The 21,680-nt window shown below is 42.2% G+C and overlaps 1 protein-coding gene across 3 annotated transcripts in view; it reads right to left on the reverse strand.

The window, feature by feature from the left end:
- The window catches only part of PGM2 (phosphoglucomutase 2), a 35,904-nt gene extending 16,195 nt beyond the window's left edge, over nt 1–19,709 (reverse strand). Inside the window, exons 1-9 of one of the 3 annotated variants that reach the window (XM_057547195.1) lie at nt 19,561–19,697; nt 17,616–17,701; nt 15,620–15,787; nt 11,247–11,353; nt 7,397–7,481; nt 5,301–5,384; nt 4,991–5,184; nt 2,364–2,553; nt 458–555 (exon numbers count right to left, since the gene is read on the reverse strand). In XM_057547195.1, coding sequence (XP_057403178.1) covers nt 458–555; nt 2,364–2,553; nt 4,991–5,184; nt 5,301–5,384; nt 7,397–7,481; nt 11,247–11,353; nt 15,620–15,787; nt 17,616–17,701; nt 19,561–19,570 — 1,022 coding nt within the window. In that variant the 5' untranslated portion in view covers nt 19,571–19,697. Of the gene's footprint in view, nt 1–457; nt 556–2,363; nt 2,554–4,990; nt 5,185–5,300; nt 5,385–7,396; nt 7,482–11,246; nt 11,354–15,619; nt 15,788–17,615; nt 17,702–19,354; nt 19,448–19,560 lie in introns of those variants that run through there. The other 2 variants (XM_057547196.1, XM_057547197.1) reach the window with 2 other exon arrangements.
- Between the last annotated feature and the right edge of the window lie 1,971 nt (nt 19,710–21,680).

The raw sequence follows: 21,680 nt of genomic DNA on the forward strand, positions 1-21,680 counted from the left end.
GAGAAAGCCCTCGCACAGAAACGAAGACCCAACACAGCAATAAATAAAAAATAAATAAAAAAAAAAATTTAACATTGCTTTGAAGGTCCAGCTCCTCATCAAATCTTTTGCCAAATGCTGAACTGTAAAGGCAGCAACAAAGTACTCTGTCCTCATTAGGCACTGAGTCATTAATTATAATAAAAGCAATGATAAAACAGGGGACGATAACAAATAGTAATTTCAATTCCAAATACATACTGGGCTGGTTTACTCTGCAATGTGCTTGCTGATTGTGTGGCCCCCAGATCAGTACTTGCTCTATGTTAGAGGATCTGACTGAGGTTCAGTGAGATGATCATTTGCAAAATGAATGGGAAATATTTCCAAATAGGTCTGGTCTCTCCAGAAACATTTTACTGCCAAAGATGTCACCTTTTATATTTTCCATTATGTAGGTAATCACCATTAACTGTACCTGTCTTGCTTTTCTGCCACAGCAAGTCTGTCAGCATCTGGGTCGTTTGCTAAAACGATTTTGGCCGTGGTTTTGTCAGCCAAAGCAAAAGACAAAGTCTGAAAAAGAATAAGAAGAGAAAAGGTCATTCCAATCAAGAATTGAGCACAGGGCTTCTCTGTGGTGCACTGGTTAAGAATCCGCCTGCCAATGCAGGGGACACGGGTTCAAGCCCTGGTCCGGGAAGATCCCACATGCCGCGGAGCAACTAAGCCTGTGCGCCACAACTACTGAGCCTGCGCTCTAGAGCCCACGAGCCACAACTACTGAGCCTGCGTGCCACAACTACTGAAGCCCGTGTGCCTAGAGCCTGTGCTCTGCAACAAGAGAAGCCACCACAATGAGAAGCCCACGTACCGCAACCAAGAGTAGCCCCCACTCACCACAACTAGAGAAAGCCCGCGTGCAGCAACAAAGACCCAAAGCAGCCAAATAAATAAATAAGTAAAATAAATTTTTTAAAAAATGCTTAAAAATAAAAGAAAAAAGAATTGAGCACATTCCAGTCTTTAAAAATGTTCAGTTCTTTAAGAACTAAAAGAGGTCTTTCCCCAAACCAGGGCTGAATTTTATTTCTGGAGCTGGTCTTGGCTGGTCACATATTACTTCTTGAGTCAAAGGTCAGATAATGAGAGCATCAACACATGACCCACATGTGCCCATGGGATTCACCCCACATCTGACAGTGTGTGTGGCTGGACTGGTATTTCCAGGCCTGGGTCTGTGATCAACCTAACAGACAAACCAAAATAAACCGACTCTCTGGATATCATTGTTACCCGAACCTTTAAAAAGACTAAAAGGAACCATAATTTAAATGGCACTTCTTCGTATCAGAAAAATATCAATTGAGGAATAAAAATCATGTGATAAATCTCCATTCTATTACTGTTTCTTTTTGGCATTAAGAAGAACAGTAGGGCTTCCCTGGTGGCGCAGTGGTTGAGAATCTGCCTGCCAATGCAGGGGACACGGGTTCGAGCCCTGGTCCGGGAAGATCCCACATGCCGCAGAGCAACTGGGCCCGTGAGCCACAATTACTGAGCCTGCGCGTCTGGAGCCTGTGCTCCGCAACGGGAGAGGCCGCGACAGTGAGAGGCCCGCGCACCGCGATGAAGAGTGGTCCCCACTTGCCGCAACTAGAGAAAGCCCTCGCACAGAAACGAAGACCCAACACAGCCATAAATAAATAAATAAATAAATAAATAAATAATAAAAGACCGTGAATTAAAAAAAAAAAAAAAAGAACAGTAAATTAACTTAAAATTAAATTGATTAAACTGAATGTAAAGCATCGTTTTAAGTTTGCAAGCAATTTCAGCTCTCACATCCTGATGCTAAGACATCTGATTTGAAAGTTCCTTTAAGAAATGGATGACTGGGCTTCCCTGGTGGCCCAGTGGTTAAGAATCCACCTGCCAATGCAGGGGACACGGGTTCGAGCCCTGATCTGGGAAGATCCCACATGCCGTGGAGCAACTAAGCCCGTGCGCCACAACTACTGAGCCTGCGCTCTAGAGCCCATGAGCCACAACTACTGAGTCCACGTGCCTAGAGCCTGTGCTCCACAACACGAGAAGCCACCGCCGTGAGAAGCCCCTGCACTGCAACAAAGAGTAGCTCCCGCTCGCCGCAACTAGAGAAAGCCCTCGCGCAGCAACGAAAACCTACTGCAGCCAAAAATAAAATTAAAAAAAAAAAAAAAAAGAATTTAAGAAATGGATGACTAATAAATATAAATATTTCCAATGATGAAATTACTTTTTTGCTCAGCACAATGAAAATGCATAAAAACATTTTACTCAATAGTAATAGTTTTGAATTATATTCAAGGTAAATTTTATAATTAAAAAAAAAATCAGGTTACCAACACCCCTTTACCCTCTTCAGGATTTGGGTATTTCACTGTTGGGAACTCAGGATCGGGATCCTTCTGTTCGGGAACAGCCTCGGGAGGAACAAAGTCAAAAGCCTTGAAAGCCGACTGCACGAAGCTGTGACCCACGCCATGGACGGAGGTGTGCACAAACTTCACCTTGGTCTCCCTGTTCACAGCCCTAGAATCAGACACATGGAGAATGATAAAATATGCAAATATGGCTCTCAAAACTGGAAGGACTGCAAAATATCAAGGAACCAGATTCCTAAGAATGTAAGGTATCAAAGTAATAAGAATGTATAAGACAACTGAGTATCTTTCTAATTCCATTAAAAAAAGAAAACTTATTCACTCTCTTTCAAACATACACCCTCCCCCAACACATTCAAGTTTTAAATTTTACTCTGTAGTTATTTTCCACAAATTTACTTACTTTTCGATTTTACTTCATGCTACAGCTTTCACAGCTGGCCAGTGGCAGTACCCACCCATGGCAGTGCCAGTAAATACTCTTTGCTAGCTTCACACGTTTCAAAGTGTCCCTTTTAACACAATGTGATGGAACGTCCCATACATGGATGCATAAAAAATAAAACATTTTCTTTGTCAAGTAACAATCCTGTTTGGCAAAGTGTCCTGATCTAGGGACTTAATGTAGAATAAAAATGAACATCAAAATTAACAGCAGATTTCTCTCCAGACCCCAAGCTTGGGGAGAATCCTTAAGAAAGCATCTCTTATGATCCAGGCTGGGGGGAGGTGAACATACACCACCATGGGAGGGACACAAAACTCCACCCAGATGTTTCTTTTCCATCCCCCCATAGGACAAAAGCCTTAATCTGTATGGGAAAGGGCAGCAACACCATAGCCATAGGAGGTGTTGGACAAGGATGCATGATTTATAACCAATTTGAATATGAATAAAATATTAACATACCTTAAAAAAAACAAAAAAAATTAACAGGATAAGTTATAGAAAGGTAAACACAAGATGTTAAAAAATTCCAATGACCTGACTGCTAGATTCTTAGGTTACTGCCCACTTCTTTTGGCAATGAATAAATGAACAAGGTCTTCCTTAAGACAGTAGTAGTTTAAAACAAACACCCTTGAAAATAAAATGTATCTAGAAAAATAAATATGCAAGATTAGTGAGAACAAATCTGGAAAAAATCTCTTAGATATTAAAGTGAATTATAAAGCTATCACGATTAGAACAGTTTAGCCCTAGATATATAAAGGCAGATTAAAGGAACAGAATAGAGTCCAGAAGTTGATCCAATTTGAAATGGGAAATATATATGAGAAGCAGTAAGGCTTAGTGGTTAACATGATTTAGAGACAGACTCTAAATTTAAATCTTGGAGCTCTGCCACTTATAAGCTGTGTGACTATTGGTTATTTTCTTAACTTCTCTGTGTCACAGTTTTCTCATCTATAAGATGGCTATACACTAGAACCTACCCTCAGCATTACTGTGATGATTAAAATGAGATTAAATTAATTAGTACAAGTGAAGGGACTGTAGCAGTTATCTGATACATAATAAGCACTCATATATCATGTTAGAAATTGTTAGATTAAAGGTGATATTTCCAATCAGTCAAAGAAAAAGAGATTCTTTAGTTTAATATGTTGTTACAATTGCAACTTTTTAGAAAGAACCTAATCTGCTTTATGCTTCATACAAAATTAAAAATCACCAACAACTCAAAAGATTTAAACATTGCAAAATGTAAACATGAAAGCCAAAGCAAAACAAGAGTTGTGCTTTTTAAAAAAAATAATCTTGGTATAGTGAAATCTATCTATAGTGACACAAAACCCAGGAATCAGAAATTAAAAGTTTCAATGAAAAAGTCCAAAGGTAACAACAGAAGGGAAAACAATATTTGAAATAAATGAAGTCTAGTTTTCTGTACAAGCAAAGAGGTTTTACAAATGCAAAAGAGGAACAAATACACAGAAAAATATAGGTTAAATAAATATTAAAAATATTCATAATTAAAGAATGCAAATAAAGTTAGGTATTACTTTCATGCAGCAAACTGGGAAAGAGGAGAAATTTAATACTTAGTATAGGTAAGAATGTGTGGATCATATACTATTATCACATACTGTTGGTGGGAATCTCAGCTAGTGTAACATTTCTGGAGAGCAATTTGTTAACCGTTATCAACTTTGTAAATGCATATATAATTCTGATGCCTGCAATGTATCTTATGAATACACTTGTGCGCACACACACACACACACACACACAAATATATGCATATATATGTATATACACATATACATATACATGAATCTACAACAGAGGTTAGCAGCCGTGGCCTGTGGTCCAGCCACCCACTTTTGTAAATAACATTTTTTGGAACACAGCTATGTTTGCATGCGTTCATTTCTGTATGATCTATGGCTGCTTTCCTACAACAGCAGAGTTGGGTAGTTGTAACACAGTGGCTCACAAAGCCCAAAATATTCGCTATCTGTCTTTCTAAGAAAAGCTGCCAGCCCCTCATCTATAGCCTCTAAAGTCAGATGCAGCTACAGTATATGTACCAACTGAGGAGAAAATTTAATGAAAACAGAATTTGGCTAAATCCATTTACCTGTGAAAACAGTACTTCTTAAGGTCTTCAAAGTAGTCCTTATTGATGGAAGCACTTGGGTCATGAAAGAGTGGACTGCCATTGATTACAGAATCGTCCCAAGCTTGAGGCCATGGCTCTAGATTTTCTTCAACAGCCTGGGAAATCCCTTTATCATGAGGAGAGATGATCTGAGCCCCGTTATCCCAATAGACCTGGAGAATGCAGGAACATATCCAGATGGTTTACAGTTCATTCCCTGTGCTCCCAAACCATAAAGGCACAGGATTCATACAGAAGGACGTAAGTGTGGAGAGAAAAATAAACATACCTTGTAACCATTATCCTGCTTTGGATTGTGAGAGGCAGTTATCATGATTCCAGCACAAAGTTTCAAATGTGATACTGTGTAGGGCTGTAATACAGTAGGAAAGGAGAACAGTTTTTTTTTTTTTTTTTTTAAAGGATTTTCTTATTTATTTATTTATTTATTTATTTATGGCTGTGTTGGGTCTTCGGTTCGTGCGAGGGCTTTCTCCAGTTGCGGCAAGCGGGGGCCTCTCTTCATCGCGGTGCGGGGACCGCTCTTCATCGCGGTGCGCGGGCCTTTCTCTATCGCGGCCCCTCCCGTCGCGGGGCACAGGCTCCAGACGCGCAGGCTCAGCAATTGTGGCTCACGGGCCCAGCTGCTCCGTGGCATGTGGGATCTTCCCAGACCAGGGCTCGAACCCGTGTCCCCTGCATTAGCAGGCAGATTCTCAACCACTGCGCCACCAGGGAAGCCCAGGAGAACAGTTTTAAACAAAAAATTAGATATACTTAAAAGGTCTATCATATATTGTACCGTGTTCCCTTTTAATAAACATCGTATATAAACATCATATTGTGTCATACAATATTTTGTGCCACATCCAAGCAGTACACTCTGACTACCTTTAGAACTAACTCACTGCTCAAAATTCAAATAAGAAAGGTGAGTATTTTCCCAGGTGTCTTCTTATTCTGTCTTCTCCTTGGTAGAGCTAGAAAGCTCTCCACACAATACGATGGTCTGATTCTCCACTGCCCATTCTTTTAAGCCTTCTGCTTGGGACAGCAGCTTATGGATTCAGTTTATTCCCTCCAACTGCTTCCTCTGCTCTTCTTCCCCTGATTTGCTTTTAAGGAAAAGGTTGAGGAAAATGTGGGAGAAATGGAGAGAGCTCTCACAGCTTGTCATTTATCTCCCACTCCGGGTCTGATTATCCCTCTCTTGCATCTCTACTTAGCTCCCATCTTTACAAGACTACTTCCCCAAGTGGGGAGAGGGTAGGCTTATGCGCCCTGTGGCTGCACATGAGATTTACTCTACACAGGCATCCTGAGATTCTACCTGCCCGTCCGCTTCCACCCTCCCACCAAGAATCACTGTGGTCACTTGCCCCCCCCCCCAGGAGTTATCTCACAGTCCCCAGGTTTCCTGGAGCAAAGAAAAAGGGAGAATCACTCCACTACTTGGGCAAATGACCATGAGACATTCATTTAATTCATGTCTGATATAAAAGTAATAGCTATCAACACTTATATAGTACAGAAGACCAATGATGCTTGAACACATTGCAATTTTTCCATCAAACAATAAAACTTGAACCACATCTGGATGTGACATTGAGTGCCTACTGGGATATTTACAATCTAGGAGGCGCTACACCTACCTGTCAGTGCACTAGAGACAGTAAACACAAAGCTAGTGGAGCTTACTTTTTTATTTACACACTCTCATTTCTACTTGATGGAACTAACTGCATTCAAACCATGTTTTTGGTTTAGTATCTAAAAACATTTATGCTTAGCATCTGGCTCCACTCTTAACAGTTCTATCTACTTAAAAGCAACAGCTGTCCTTTTCTTCAGATTCTGCTACAATAAGAATTTGATAAAAATCTTACTAAAACATGCCAAGTATGCTTCTTATACTGGCCATGAATAGGATTTAGAATGAAACATTTATATAAAAAGTTGGTGTACCAACTTGTCAAAAATTTTCATGATAAGAAATGGTTTGAGTTGAATTCAGATTTAGACCCAAGAAGTTTCCTAATTGTGACAGCTGGGAAAAAATAATACAAACCAAATTAAAAAGCAAACAGACAGACAAACAAAAAAAAGACATTTTGCTACCTAGCTAAAATATCCTTCAAATGCAAGTAAAAGAAAAATTGCATTAAAAAAAAATCAATTCTGATGAATCAAAAGTTGAATACCAGAGAATATTACTAGGATGTGGGAGGAACATTCCTGGAGAGGAGGGAGAATTCCTGATAAAAGGCAAGGAGCCCTTCTATCTTTCAAACACCTGAATCCCAAGAGCACTGAAGACTGTGAAACTCGGCCATGTCCCATCTCTGATTCCATGATAGGAAATTACAAGAGGAAAGAGTTACTTACCACAAAGGGGGTTGGGGTTATATCAGAAAAGAGGTACACAGGAATCCCCTGGCTGATAAACGTAGTTGCAGCAAGTCGGGCGAATCTGGAAATGCAGAGCGATGGGGGAGAAAAGGAAAGTAGAGCCATCAGGACCGTGGGTGACAATAAAGAAGGAAATGAAGGTCCAACCATTTCTTTAGACTGAGAACGGCAGCCAGATCGAAGAAAACATTTATTATACTTCTGCTGGCAGAGAACATTAAGGCTGGAGGAAGCGTAGGAGTCATCTCACTCCACCCCTTTGTTTTACAGAAATGGGACTAAAGCCAAGAAAGGACATATGACTTGTCCCATGTCCACGAGCCACTCAGCAGCTGACCCAGGCCTGCACCCAAGTCTCTCAGCTCTCCTCCATCTCAGGGGGTCTCAGCGGAGGGCGATGCTGCCCCCATGGGACATCTGAATCGTCTGGAGACATTTTTGGTTGTCACCAGGGTAGAGCGCTAGTGGCAGCTAGTGGACGGAGGCCAGGGATGCTGTTAATCATCCCACAATGCACAGGGCAGTGCCCACAACAAAGAGTTATCTGGCCCAGTACCAAGTCACTTGGCAACAGTGCAGGGACGGAGAAACCCGAGTCTAAAGCTGTCACTATCCAGTATATGCCATGAAGACTCGTATTTGATTCGATGTTGTCCTCTACAAAACATACGGCACATTGGCGTGTGTATGTGATATATGTGTAACACATATATGCATAGGACATGTATATGACATATATACATCTTGGCTCCATTCAGCCCTTAGAAGAAGACTTAAATCTTTGACACTTTGACATATTTCTCAATTTCCACAGCACCTGGCTTAGGGCAGGACATAGAACATGGCACTGGGTCTTTCTTCATGCATGGAGTAAAGTATTTCATCACAATAATTGAGCAATTTACTTCCAATGAACAACACCACACTGTTACAGGATTAAACAAACAAAATATTTGATCATTCTCCCAAATAGTTCTTGAGCACTAACTTCATGGAACCCTATTTCGGGAGCTGGCTGGGGCAAAAAGAGGAGATCTTTAACAACTCAAGTGTTAAAATTCCTAGGACCAATAGTAATACGAAAATGATTTTGACAATTAAAAAAAATACCTCTACATAGGGGAAAGTCATAAAAATAACAAAATTTAGCAAAAACAACTTAACTAAAAATCTGAATTAAATCCACACTGTATTCACTAGAAGGTACTGAAGTCACTTTTACCCTCATGAAATGTGTAGCACGTGTTCAGGCTGACTTTAAAGGCGCTTTCTTAAAGCTGGCAAAGGAGACACTCAACATACCTACGATCTATACATGATATATATGAATTAAGTTACAAATGTGCAGGAAAAAAGATTCAGTGTGTTCTCTGCATATACTTAGCAGTTATTGCTTATGTTCCCCACCAGATATTTAAAACTGGAAGATTAAAGAACTAATCAACATTTCCTTAGGTGAAATTCTGAGACTGCAATAGTTTCCGACTCTTTAAAGAAATGTTGGGCTTCCCTGGTGGCACAGTGGTTAAGAATCTGCCTGCCAATGCAGGGGACACGGGTTCGAGCCCTGGTCCGGGAAGATTCCACATGCCGCAGAGCAACTAAGCCCGTGTGCCACAACTACTGAGCCTGCGCTCTAGAGCCCGCGTGCCACAACTACTGAGCCCGTGTGCCACAACTACGGAAGCCCGCGTGCCTAGAGCCCGTGCTCCGCAACAAGAGAAGCCACCGCAATGAGAAGCCCACACACCGCAACGAAGAGTAGCCCCCGCTCACCACAATTAGAGAAAGCCTGTGCGCAGGCACGAAGACCCACCGCAGCCAAAAATAAATAAATAAAATAAATAAGTAAGTTAAAAAAAAGAAAAAGAAAATGTCCATTTCCTCATCATGAGTGTTTTACCATACACTGGTTAGTAATTGTTACAACCTCTAAATATCTTGCTTGCTGTAGGTGATAGACAGTGACCCTGAGCTCCACTCCATTCCATTCTATCAAACTCTGAGACTGGAACCATAAAAAAATAGAATCAGTAACATCGGTCACTTTAAGGAACTGATATGGCCCCAAGGCCAGAGCAAGAAACAGCTGCACCTTAATTGACAATGTTAACATATATGAAAGATGTGTCAACCTGAAGCAGGGTAGTCAGCCTAAGGAGAAGAAATTTGAGAAGCTAAACAGGCAGTTAGCCACATATATGCACTGTGCATGCTTTGACCGGAGGGTCTGACCTGCTGGTAAAGCATGCTTATGATGTAATTCTCACCGTAAATTCACTAACTGAAATTGACAAACTGATATTCTGAGGTTTATACTACATTACTCTCTTGTGAATGTAGTTCATAAGCATCAGTCCTTGAGAGATACAGCTTCTCTCTTGCTTTATTGACAAAAATCACACTTTTGAGCCTGCAGCTGAAGACCCAATATTTTATATCACCCTGAGTTCAACCTAGGAGCTGATGTCATCTGGTATTTTACCCTGGCCATGCTCCCTTCCTCACAGCCACACATTTGTTCCCATTAATGTTTCTCTCTTAGACTAGAAGCTACTGAGAAGCAAAGATTAGGACTCTATGAATTTATCCAGCACTGTAAAGTTATGAGACTTTTCACTAATATTAAACATTGGCATGTTCTTCCAATCTAAGAAACTACTAATACTTATACTTCGGAAAGATTAAAAAAATTCAACATAATAGAGGAAGTGTTCAAGTAAAAACGAGGGTCATATAACTTGATTAAGAGCAGTGATTGGCAAACTCCAGCCCATTTTGTAAATAAAGTTTTACGGGAACACTGCCATGCCCATTCAGCCATGAATTGTTCATGGCTGTTTTTATGCTACATGGCAGAGCTGAGTGGTTGTGACAGAGACTGGGCAGCCCACAATGTGTAAGATATTTACTATTTGCCCTTTAGAGAAACAGTTTGCTGACCCCTGGTGTCAGCCCCTTTATGTTTAAATTGTGTTGCCTTCTCTCACTTTATGATACTAGAGCAAAGAGATAAAAGTACATACTTTACAGGTTTGGTGAGGGCTAAATGAGTGAATACCTAGGTGCCTAACTCACATTCAGCACTCAAATGATTCTATCACCACCACCACCTCCACCACCACCACCACCACCTCCTCCACCACCATCACCACCACCTCCACCACCTCCTCCACCACCATCACCACCACCTCCACCACCTCCTCCACCGCCACCACCATCACCACCACCTCCACCACCTCCTCCACCGCCACCACCACCTCCTCCACCACCATCACCACCACCTCCACCACCTCCTCCACCACCATCACCACCACCTCCTCCACCACCATCACCACCACCTCCACCACCTCCTCCACCACCACCACCACCGCCGCCGCCACCGCCGCCACCACCACCACCACCACCACCATCACCATCATCATCTGCCTACAGCTACATAAGACAGTCTCATTGGTTTGGGAATGTTACAAGAATGCAGCTTGCAATGGGCATTTAAGAATGGGAAGGAGCTCATGAAGCTTATAAATAGTGGAAGAAAAAAAATTTACATAAAAGGAAGAAAGTGAGAGGGAGAAATAATATTGCCAGCTAAAAAAATTACCTTAGATAGGTAATAAGTTCTAAATTGTCTAAATAATTTTATCTTCTTAACCCAAACATAAAACCAGAATTCTTAAAAGTTGCAAAAGAATCTACCCATCAGTTTTATAGTTAAGCAATGTAGCTGACAAACATATTTAAAGTCAACATATTGAAATGGTGATTACACCTAAAACTACAAAATACACTACAAAAAAATAGTTTCCGAAATATCTTTACATACCTTCTGCTGCTGCCTCCACTTGCTGGATGGGCTCGAGCATCATAGCTGATCACAACACCTCTTTGCTTAAGGTCACTGAATTGTTTTTCCAGGTATCTACAAAATCCCTAAAAAATACCCCATGGATTCAAAGAGTATACTATATGTTTTAACACACACACTATATATATATTATATATATACTGAACAATAGGAAAATAACAGCTGTATTTATTTTCTATCTGTATGTATCAGGTAATATGTTGGACACTTAGTATTTATTATCACTAATCCCAGATCAACTTGGCCAAGAAACCCCATTTTACAGATGGAAAAGCTAGAACTCAGAGAGGCTCGGTGACTTGCCCAGTTTCAGATACACGAATAGCAGAGCCTAGATTTGTGCCTGGTCTGGTTAGAGGTGGTTCAGTGCTGGGTTAAAAGCACACAGACTCTGTGCGCTTGTACTCTACCCCCACCTACGAGCAAATGACAAGTTCCTTAATCTCTCAGTGCCTCAGTTTCCTCTTCTGTAAAATGGGAATAACAATAGTACCTCCTTCAAAGGGCTGTATGAGGGCTAAATGAGTTAAAACATGCCAAGTGCTGAGAATCCGACACCAAGGAAGCACTATGTGTTTGCTGTTATGAGCATTATTTTTACCGTCATTTTTCTTCAAAGCCTGTATTCATTTTACACTAGCCTAAAATGTCTGAGGACAGGGAGGTGTTTCAGACATTTCCACCTGCCCTGTACATCAGTAGGTAAAAGAAATTCGACAGTTAAGATTTCCACAGTTAACTGATCTAAACTTGTTCTGCTTGTGATATTGTTTTCAAGCAGGTAGGTCTTAAGGAGGCTCTATCAGTCCACCATTATACAAATTAAAATTGTGCAGAGTTTGGGCTATTCCCACCTGCCTAGAAATGGTGGAACGCACAATTCCTGCATCTTAGTGGGTGCAATAACATCACATCAGTCTGAAATATGGAAGATTAGAAAACAGTGAACTTTGAATTCAAGAGGTTTAGATTACTGGACAAAATAGGTTTTATTACAGAACAAAAAGAACTCTGGTTGATTGGGTTATAATGATGGTTCATACTACTTATTTCACTTTGATTGAAGGAAGTCTTATAAAAAGTTAATTGTAACTCTTATTTTTGGTAGGACAATACTTCACAGCTTTGTTGCCTGAGTGATGCCAATTTAGAAAGCCTCCAGTTTTTCTTGTGCAAAAATACTGCATTGGGCATATCTTCTGAGGTTGAGGGATACGAGGTAATAAGAACACATGTGCACTGGTTTTGTGGGGTCCCCTGAGGGTACACAGAGGCTCACACTCTAAGGCTTACAACAGTGACAGCGCTCTCTCCCTGGCCCAGGTCGACCCCTGTGTGTGGCCCCAGTGTTCGAGGGGGGCAAAAAAACATTCAGCCTTAGCCTAAAATCCCTATCATCTCCAAACTGCTCTAAAAAACTCTGGGGCCTGCTGAGGCTGAGGACCTGAGAGCATGGCTAAGGGAAGGGGGCATGCTTTTTCCTGAGAAGAGACTCACTGAGGGATGGAAATATTATCATAGAGTGTAAGAAACAAACTTTATATACCTTCAAAAGGTCAAACTATGACCAATATGTAAAAGCTACAGAAAGATAGATTTGGCTCAAAATAAAGAAATCATTCTTTAATGAGAACGATCCAAAGACAGAATGGCTAATTCAGAAGACAATGAGTTCTCTACCACTGATGTGTAATGGCTCAGTTAACTAACCTAAAAGGAAACTATAACCTCTGTCAATGAGGCAAACAGGACAAAAATTTCCGTCTAGTCTCTATCCTGTTTCCTAGTGGGTTGTTCTTGACTCACATGCATCTACTTCTTAAATACAACCAGATGAATTTGGGGGCACCAATAGGATGAGAGTTCGCACCAGAGACCAGCAAGCACGGAGTTTTCAGATGACTCCAGGCTCCAAGCTGGCCCACGTGATGCCAAATGCAGCAGAGATGAGGTGTCCCCACTGAGCTCCACCCACATTACAGATCTGTGAGCAAAATAAATGTGGTTGTTGTTTAAGACTACTATGTTTTGGGTGATTTGTTGTATGCCCTAGTGACCAGAGCAGAGGGCGACCTTATCCATCAACATGATCCCATGTTATCCATAAACTAGAACAGGATTCCCAGGCTCACTTTATTCCAAGCCTTCCCTCCAGAAAGATCTAGGGAGCCCTACTGCTTAACAGTAATGTGTTCCCATGGCAACTCTGTACCCTTATGCAAGAGTTCCATCTTAGGGTTTTGTCAGAACATGCCCAACTCTGCCTTTATGTTGGGAGGTACATGTAAAGTACACGTAATCGCCAGTAGTCAATTTTCCCAACGTCTTCTTTCCTGGAATTAAAGTGACCTTCAATTTTAACAAGTCTAAGCAGTTGAAGAAACAGAACAATCTGTTCCAATTCATTTCCCTCATAAACAGAATTCTCGACACTCAGCATCAGCTGTTTTATCAAAGGCTTCATCTTCATTCCTAAAAGTTGGGTCTGGACTCTAAGAGTAAAATTCACAAATGAAGGCAAGGGAACTCAGCAATAATTTCCACCTATGGTGTAAATTAAAACTAAATGGAACGAATAACTCTTGGTTATTCTGGCAGTTAGAAAAGCTTTTCAATGCTTGCATCTGCACAACCATAACATTATAAGAACACAGGAGTCGGTCAGCTTAGTTAGTGGATTGGCACCGGAATGAAAGCTCCATGAGGAAATCTGTCTGTTTCAGTCATTATTATATCCCTGATGCCTGGCACCCAATAAATCTCTGTTGAATGAATAAATGAACGAATGAATGAATTGCTGCATGAGTTTGAAAAGGTACTGCTTCAGCTGACTGTGCAAGCTTAACTTTATGGAGTAAACGTGTGATTCCCTGTGCCTAGGCAAACCCACAAGACTCATCCATAATTGAAACAAATTAGGTCTGTCAAATACAAAAGGAGCCTGGAGTTAAATTAATTAAACAAGGAGGCCATTGGACTGAGATGGCTTTAATGCCTTAGGAGCCTACTCAGCAAGCCAAAACCTAACCCTGTAAAAACCTCAAGGTTAAGAAATCGTAACTTAAGGGCAGCCAATCACAAACAGCCAGCAAGGCTTTCCCAAATACGGCACCCGCTTGAGCTGTAGCCAATCTATTAATTTCCTTGCTTTGCTTCTGCCTCTTCTCTATTAGTCTTTCCCCTAGTTCTTGTTAGTGGAGCGCTCTGAGGGGGAGCAGAATATGTGACCCCAAAACATGTCACTCTGGCATGTGGATCATTTTGAAATGAAGGCAATCAAGACCCAGCAGGTTGAAGAAAAACTTTCACCTCTTCCTTAACTACCTAGAAGAATTTAGATATGGAGCCTGACCCAGAAAGGGAGCTTTTTTTTTTTTTTAATTTAATTTTTATTTTTGGCTGCGTTGGGTCTTCGTTGCTGCACATGGGCTTTCTGTAGTTGCGGTGAGCGGGGGCTACTCTTCGCTGTGGTGCGCGGGCTTCTCATTGTGGTGGCTCCTCTTGTTGCAGAGCACAGGCTCTAGGCATGTGGGCTTCAGTAGTTGCAGCACGCAGGCTCAGTAGTTGTGGCACACGGGCCCTAGAGCACACAAGCTTCAGTAGCAGCGTGCAGGTTCTAGGGCATGCGGGCTTCAGCAGTTGTGGCACGAAGGCTCAGTAGTTGTGGCTCACGGGCTCTAGAGTACAGGCTCAGTAGTTGCAGTGCACGGGCTTGGCTGCTCTGTGGCATGTGGGATATTCCCGGGCCAGGGATCGAACCTGTGTCCCCTGCATTGGCAGGCTGATTCTTAACCACTGCACCACCAGGGAAGTCCAAAAGATTAACTATTATCAGAGATAACTTTTAATCTGAAAGAGCTATCTGGATGGCAGGCAAACATTAGCTAGCAAACATCTGCTCTTCTACTGCGCTGTGAAAAATATAGCTATAAAAACATATATATACACACACATATGTGCATATATGTCTGTATATATAAATATATATATATATTTGAAAAGTCCTTCTATTGTCATTCCCTACTTTGAAGCCTCAACTGCTAAACCTGCCCTTGGGTCTCATTGTCTTTATGGGGCTCCCATACTTATGTAATTAAATTTGTTTTCTCCTGTTAATCTGTCTTATGCCACTTTAATTAATAGACCAGCCAAAGAATCTGTAAGCATAGAGGAAAAATTTTTTCTCCCCAGCAGCTCCTAACCAGTTTGGAATTGCCTGATTCAAATAGATTTTTGCTCAAATAAACTCTTAAACTTTTTAATATGCTTCAGTTTATCTTTTAGCACTGGGACTATGTTAAGAATAACTAAGAAATATAAAAATGTGGCACCTGTGTAGTCTGGATGATGGTCAAGTCATTCATACGAGAAATTCCTGCTCCCATAGCACCTCGGAGGCCAGCTGTCCCAAACTCCATTCGAGCCCCAAAACATTTTTGTAGTTCTTCTTTATTACCTTCCGCAATTAGTTGTTTCACTGACTCCAAAGTTAAAGGATTCTGCAAAACAGAAATGTACATACCAGGTATAGCCAGGTGAATAACATAATGAAAAATCAGAAATATAAAAAAAACCTCACGATAATTCTAACCTACAGGAGAAAAAAAATATATATATATTATAATATATGTATATGTATGTATTTGGAAAGCATATATATATGCATACATATAAAAGTATAGGCTTTTCAATTTTCTGATGCTTTTAAAATTTGAAATATGAAGTTGGTCTTTTAAAAATTATAATGCATGATATTGTGATATAATAAGAGATATATATTTAGTTTTTGTTCCTAGTTCCTGGCAAAGAGGTCATAAAACCCTTGAAATTTCCTGAATGATTAGGATGAAAGGAGCATCTTTTGTTATTCATAACAAACCCCTTTCATCCATACCTGAGTTTATCCTAATGAAGTGACTCTTGGGAACCAACCAAGTGATTAGATGGTTGGAACTTTCAGCCCCACCCGCTGACTTCCAAGAAGGGGAGGTGCTGGAGATTAAGTTCAATCACCAATCATTTAATCAATAATGCCTATGTAGGGGCACTGAAGCTCTGCACTCCTTCCCACTATACTTTGCCCTATGGATCTCTTCCAACTGGCTGTTCTTGAGTTGTGTCCTTCATAATAAAATTGGTAATAGTAAGTAAAGTGCCTTCCTGAGTCCTGTGAGCTGTCCTCCAATTACCAAACCCGAGAAGGGGGTCACGAGACCCCTGGTTTATCACTGGTTGGTCAGAAGTAGAGGTGACAACCTGGGACTTTTGCAGGTATCTGAATGGGGACAATATTGTGGGACTGAGCCCTGAAGCTGGAGGGTCTGTGCTAACTCTGTACTGAGTTAAACTGTTGGACACTCAGTTGGTGTCCACAGAGAAATGGAAACTAGCACAGTGTGAAAAACTCACACATTTGGTATCAGAAGTATTGTGAGTAAAAGGAAATAGTTTTTCCTTTATAATATAAGTATTATTTTCTTTCCTACAAAGGTAAGCACTTTTGGAGAAATGGAATGAACATACAGGTTTTGGGATCTAACACTCAGAATGGAATCCCAGCAACACCACCACTCACCAACTCTATACTGTTGGGCAGATTATTTAGCTTCTTGAATTCTCAGCTTCCTCATCTCTAAAATGGGAACAATCTATAACCTTCCTTACAAGGTGGTTTTGAGGTGGTTTACATTAAATTAACGTAAAACACCTTTTTCTATCGGGCACCTAGTAATAATCAAATGTTCATTCTCTTCCCTAATGTCTTCAAATTTTCCCAGAGTGATAGCGTATATAATTTAAATCAAAACCTTACTTTGGTAGTGTTTTATAAGTTGTACAATACTTTCACATACCTGGTCAAATTTGAATTTTGCAATGACTATAAGAGGCAGGCAAATAACAAAAACCCCATTTTATAGATGGGGAAGCCTCAGAGATTAAGTGTCCTGCTTAAACCGTTATGTGTAAGCATTATCTTAGTACCTTTCATATTACATTAACTGCTTCAAACAGACACTCACATGAATCATTTAAGTTCATTTTAAATTGCCCTTTTTTTGAGCAATAGTTGCAGAAAATGTTAAGCATGGAGAAAAATGACAATTACATTAATTCCATGTCAAACTTTTAAATTAAGAATTCAGGGTAACAAAGAGTAAGTACTTTATATTCTATCTTACAGTAATCACGGCAGTGGATGACCATGCAGGCAAAATACGGCCACATAATGAAACTTTGAAATGCTACTGCAATAAAATGCTGCCTTTTGTAATTAAGCCCACATTTTCAGATTGTTCCAGATTCAAGAGGAAACAAGTAAAAGCCCACCTTTTTGGTTAAAAGCAATAGCCACTGACCACAGAGCACAATCTGACCTATCAGATTGTTAGGTGCCTGCAAGTTAGGGCTCAGATCTGCAATGTAAAAGAGGTTCAATAAATAATTGCTGAGTAAATGAGAAAACAGAGACTTCAAGGTCACACCCAATATCTGGTGATTCTTTCATTCACAGTGTAGATTTGGAAAATCCTAATTGGCCTTTGATATCTATAAAAGACCGAATAGCTTGAGATAAACCAAAGGAGGCAGAAAGATAAGAATAAAAAAATCAAGAGATCAGCAGAGATCAGAGTCATACGTGGCAGTGACACATTTGTCAGCAACCAGAGGAACAGGGATGGAGGCACAGTGGAAATGCTCAGAGGGTACCTGCTGGTGCCCCGCCACCCTTGGGGCAATCAGACCACAGGGCTGCAATGCTTTTAGCTGGCGGGAAGTTCCCTCTGGGTGCCTGTCTCAAGCCAAAGGAGAAATTAAGAGAGGAAAGAACAAGAGGAGTGGTAGCAAAAAGATGAAAAGGACAACACCCCCTCACCTCTATCCAGTGACGTACTCTCTCTGTATACAAAGATACAACATTTTGTGGAAATTGGGTTTTTATTTCTTCAAAGGGAAAGTTTTATGAAACTAATTCATTACCAACTATGGCTTCAAAATATTTCTACTCACTGCCAGTTAGTGAGTTATCAGAAATGGAGACCTTTTCCTCCGCTAAAGAATTCACAAGAATTACAAAGAAAAACCACCCAAGGAGTTGCCAACAGCATCCAGAAACAGGATGTGCTGGCATTTCATGTGAAGTGGGAGGCCTGAGGGTGAAGAGGAAGGCCTGGCCCCTGCAGAAAGGGCTTGAAATCTTCCTCACTGACTCAAATATTTCAGGTCTCTACTGTTTCAGTGCACAGTAGTGCACTGTGCAGGACTATGGACCATGGAAGTTCGTGAATGAGTGAGCAGCACCGGCTATATGATTTGCTGGGGCCCAGTAACAAATAAACCCACAAGCAAGTGTTTTTGTTTTTGGCCAATCGCTAAGAGCTATGAGGTAAGAGAACAGTCTGTTTAGGGAGAGTATTAGAGAGAAATAATTTACCCTTGGAAGCCAGGGAAGCCCTCTCTACATAATCCACATTTAAGTTCAGGCCTGAAACATAAGTAACGACATGAGAAACAAGTTCAGCAGAAGAGAGCTGAGAGGAACTTTCCGGGAATACAAACAGTGTGCACGACGTAACAAGTAGGAAACGAGAGACTCAGGTTAGAAAGGAGACAGGGAGTGATGTCCGGAGCTCGGTCCCTGCTTCTGTTTGCTCCAACACCTAAGAGAGTGAAAAGCTAGGGTGTTGTGTTCAAGGGGTTCCCCCTTCTTCTCAGCAAAGTCTGAGACCTGAGAAAAACGCCTGAAGCCAAGCGGGTCCAACCGAAAGGATCCACGTTTGCAACCCAGCGCCTGGGAAGGCTGCTCTGCCAAGTTCCCGGGAGTTTGAGGAACAGGCGGGAACAAAAACGGATCGGTGGGGGATGCACGGCGGACTGCAGAGGACGAGCCCGCGGTCTGAGTGGCAGGAACGCGCGCTCGCCTCAATTAGACAAGACCCCTGAGGCCCGCCGCATTCAGACCAATCCCGCTCGCTGCCCGGCTCCCGAACCTGCAGTCCCCACCCGCCGGATGGCTGATATTGTCCCGAGACAACCTTTCCCGGACAAAGTTCAAATGTGCCACAAACCAGCCACACCGACGAGGCCTGGCCGCCGCCGCGTCCTCCTCCTCGGTCTTCCGGCGGGACCAGCGCGGCCCCGCGGGGCGGAAGGGAGGGAAGGAAGGAAGCGCCTGCACCTGCACTCGCCGCAGGAAAGGCGGCGCGGCGCCCGGGGAGCGGGCAGGGGGTCCTGCATCTCCTCCGGGCGCTCCCGGCCCCCCGGCGCCCTTCACCTTGTCCCATCGCAGCCACCGGGCCGTCTCCTGGTCCAGCCGGGCGTCCATGCCGGAGCCGCCGCCTCCCGGAGCCCCAGTCCCCGCCGCCATCCCTGCGCTGCCACCACCAAGTTCAAGAGGTGGCGAGATCGCCCTTCCGGCGGGGCGGGGAGGGGCGGGGCGGGGGCGGGGGCGGGGCGGAGAGAACCGGCTGGGGAGCCACCCGCGTCCGGGAGGAAAATGACGTGCTCCGCCGGGGGCAGCCTCCTTGCAGTGTACAGTTGCGCCTCTGGGGGCAGCGAGATAGAAGCGAGGGGTGTAAGTGGGCGTGCTGAAAGATCCCGAGGTCACCCCCATTCATACAACAGCTATTCATTCAGTTCCTACTGTGCGCCAGGCACCGGGTCAGGAGCTGGGATACAGGCACGGGTAAGCCCAGAAAGGAGCCTGAAAGTTATGTAGAAATTCTGAGAGTCAAGAATAACCGAGAGGGCAGGGCTTCCCTGGTGGCGCAGTGGTTGAGAATCTGCCTGCCAGTGCAGGGGACACGGGTTCGAGCCCTGGTCTGGGAAGATCCCACATGCCGCGGAGCAACTAGGCCCGTGAGCCACAACTACTGAGCCTGCGCGTCTGGAGCCTGTGCTCCGCAACAAGAGAGGCCGCGATCGTGAGAGGCCCGCGCACCGCGATGAAGAGCGGCCCCCACTTGCCACAACTAGAGAAAGCCCTCGCACAGAAACGAAGACCCAACACAGCCATAAATTAAAAAAAAAAAAAAAAAAAAAGAATAACCGAGAAAAATCTTGAAAAAGAAGAAAAAGTGGGAGGATTAAGACAAATAGATGGTGAAACAGAATGGAGAGTCCAGAAACAAATCTACACGTGTGTGGACAGTTCATTTATTTCAGAGGTGGTGCCGCAGAGCGAGGGGAAAGGACTTACTGGATATCTATGTAAGAAGAAAAAAGAAACTTGAGCCCCTACCTCACATCACACCTCATATAAATATGCATTCCAGGCTAATTGTAGATAAGTGTGAAAGGTGCAATGAAACTTCTAGAAACTAAAGAGTTCATCTTCATGACCTTAGGACTAAGCCATAAAGGAGATGCATGCAGTGAGCATGAAAAGGTATGTGTAAGAATGTCTCTAGCAGCATTATTTGTAATAGCCCCAAACTGGAAACAACCCAAATGTCCGTCAACAATACAGTGGATAAATACATTATATTATATTCATACAGTGATGTAGAAAAATTGTGGTGTATTCATACAGATGTGAAAATGAACTATTGTACACATTGTAGATGAGCCTCACAAACATTATGTTGAATGAGCAAAATATTGGCTCATTCCATATATATGAAATTCTAGAATAGGTAAAAATATAGGGAAAGAAAGCAGATCAATGGTTTCTAAGAACTGTGGATGGAGAGAAGGGTTGCCTACAAAGGGCACAAGGGAACTTGGGGAATGATGGAACTGTTCTGTATCTTGGCTGAGGTTATGATAAACACAATACACATTTATCAAGCCTCATAGAACCGTACACGCTAAAGGGTAAATTTAAAATTATTTTTGAAGTCTTAAGATTTAAAACTTTTAAAGGAGGCAAAACTAATCTATGGGCATCAGGAGAGTGGTTACTTTGGGCAGGAAGAGGGTGCCTTCTGGGATGCTGGGCCTGTCCTATTTCTTGACCTGGGCAGTAGTTGCTCAGGTGTGTTCACTTTGTAATAATTCACTGGGCTGCACCTATGAATTGTGCATTTTCTTTGTATTCTATTTCTTTCTTTTTCATATTTATTTATTTATTCTCTTTCAGTTTTAAGAAGAAACCAATATATATCCAGGATCTATGAGAGCTAAGTCTAATGAGAGGCATATCATATAATATGATCATATAATCACATGAGTTAATATGTAATCATTTCAGTTAATATGTAATTACAAACTGATAAGAATGCTGGAAGGAAAGCAAGGAGATTCCATGAGGGTGCATGTTAGTGGGCTGTCCTGGTGGGGGAAGCTTCCCTCAGCACTTGAAGCTTGTGAGGAGACAGGAGGGAAGGATGCAGTTAATGTTGGGGGGAGGCAGCCTGGAAAATGCTTTCCAGATAGGGACCCTCTAAATGTGGT

This window comes from Balaenoptera acutorostrata, chromosome 5 (genome assembly GCF_949987535.1).
Source record: "Balaenoptera acutorostrata chromosome 5, mBalAcu1.1, whole genome shotgun sequence".
Lineage (NCBI taxonomy): Eukaryota > Metazoa > Chordata > Mammalia > Artiodactyla > Balaenopteridae > Balaenoptera > Balaenoptera acutorostrata.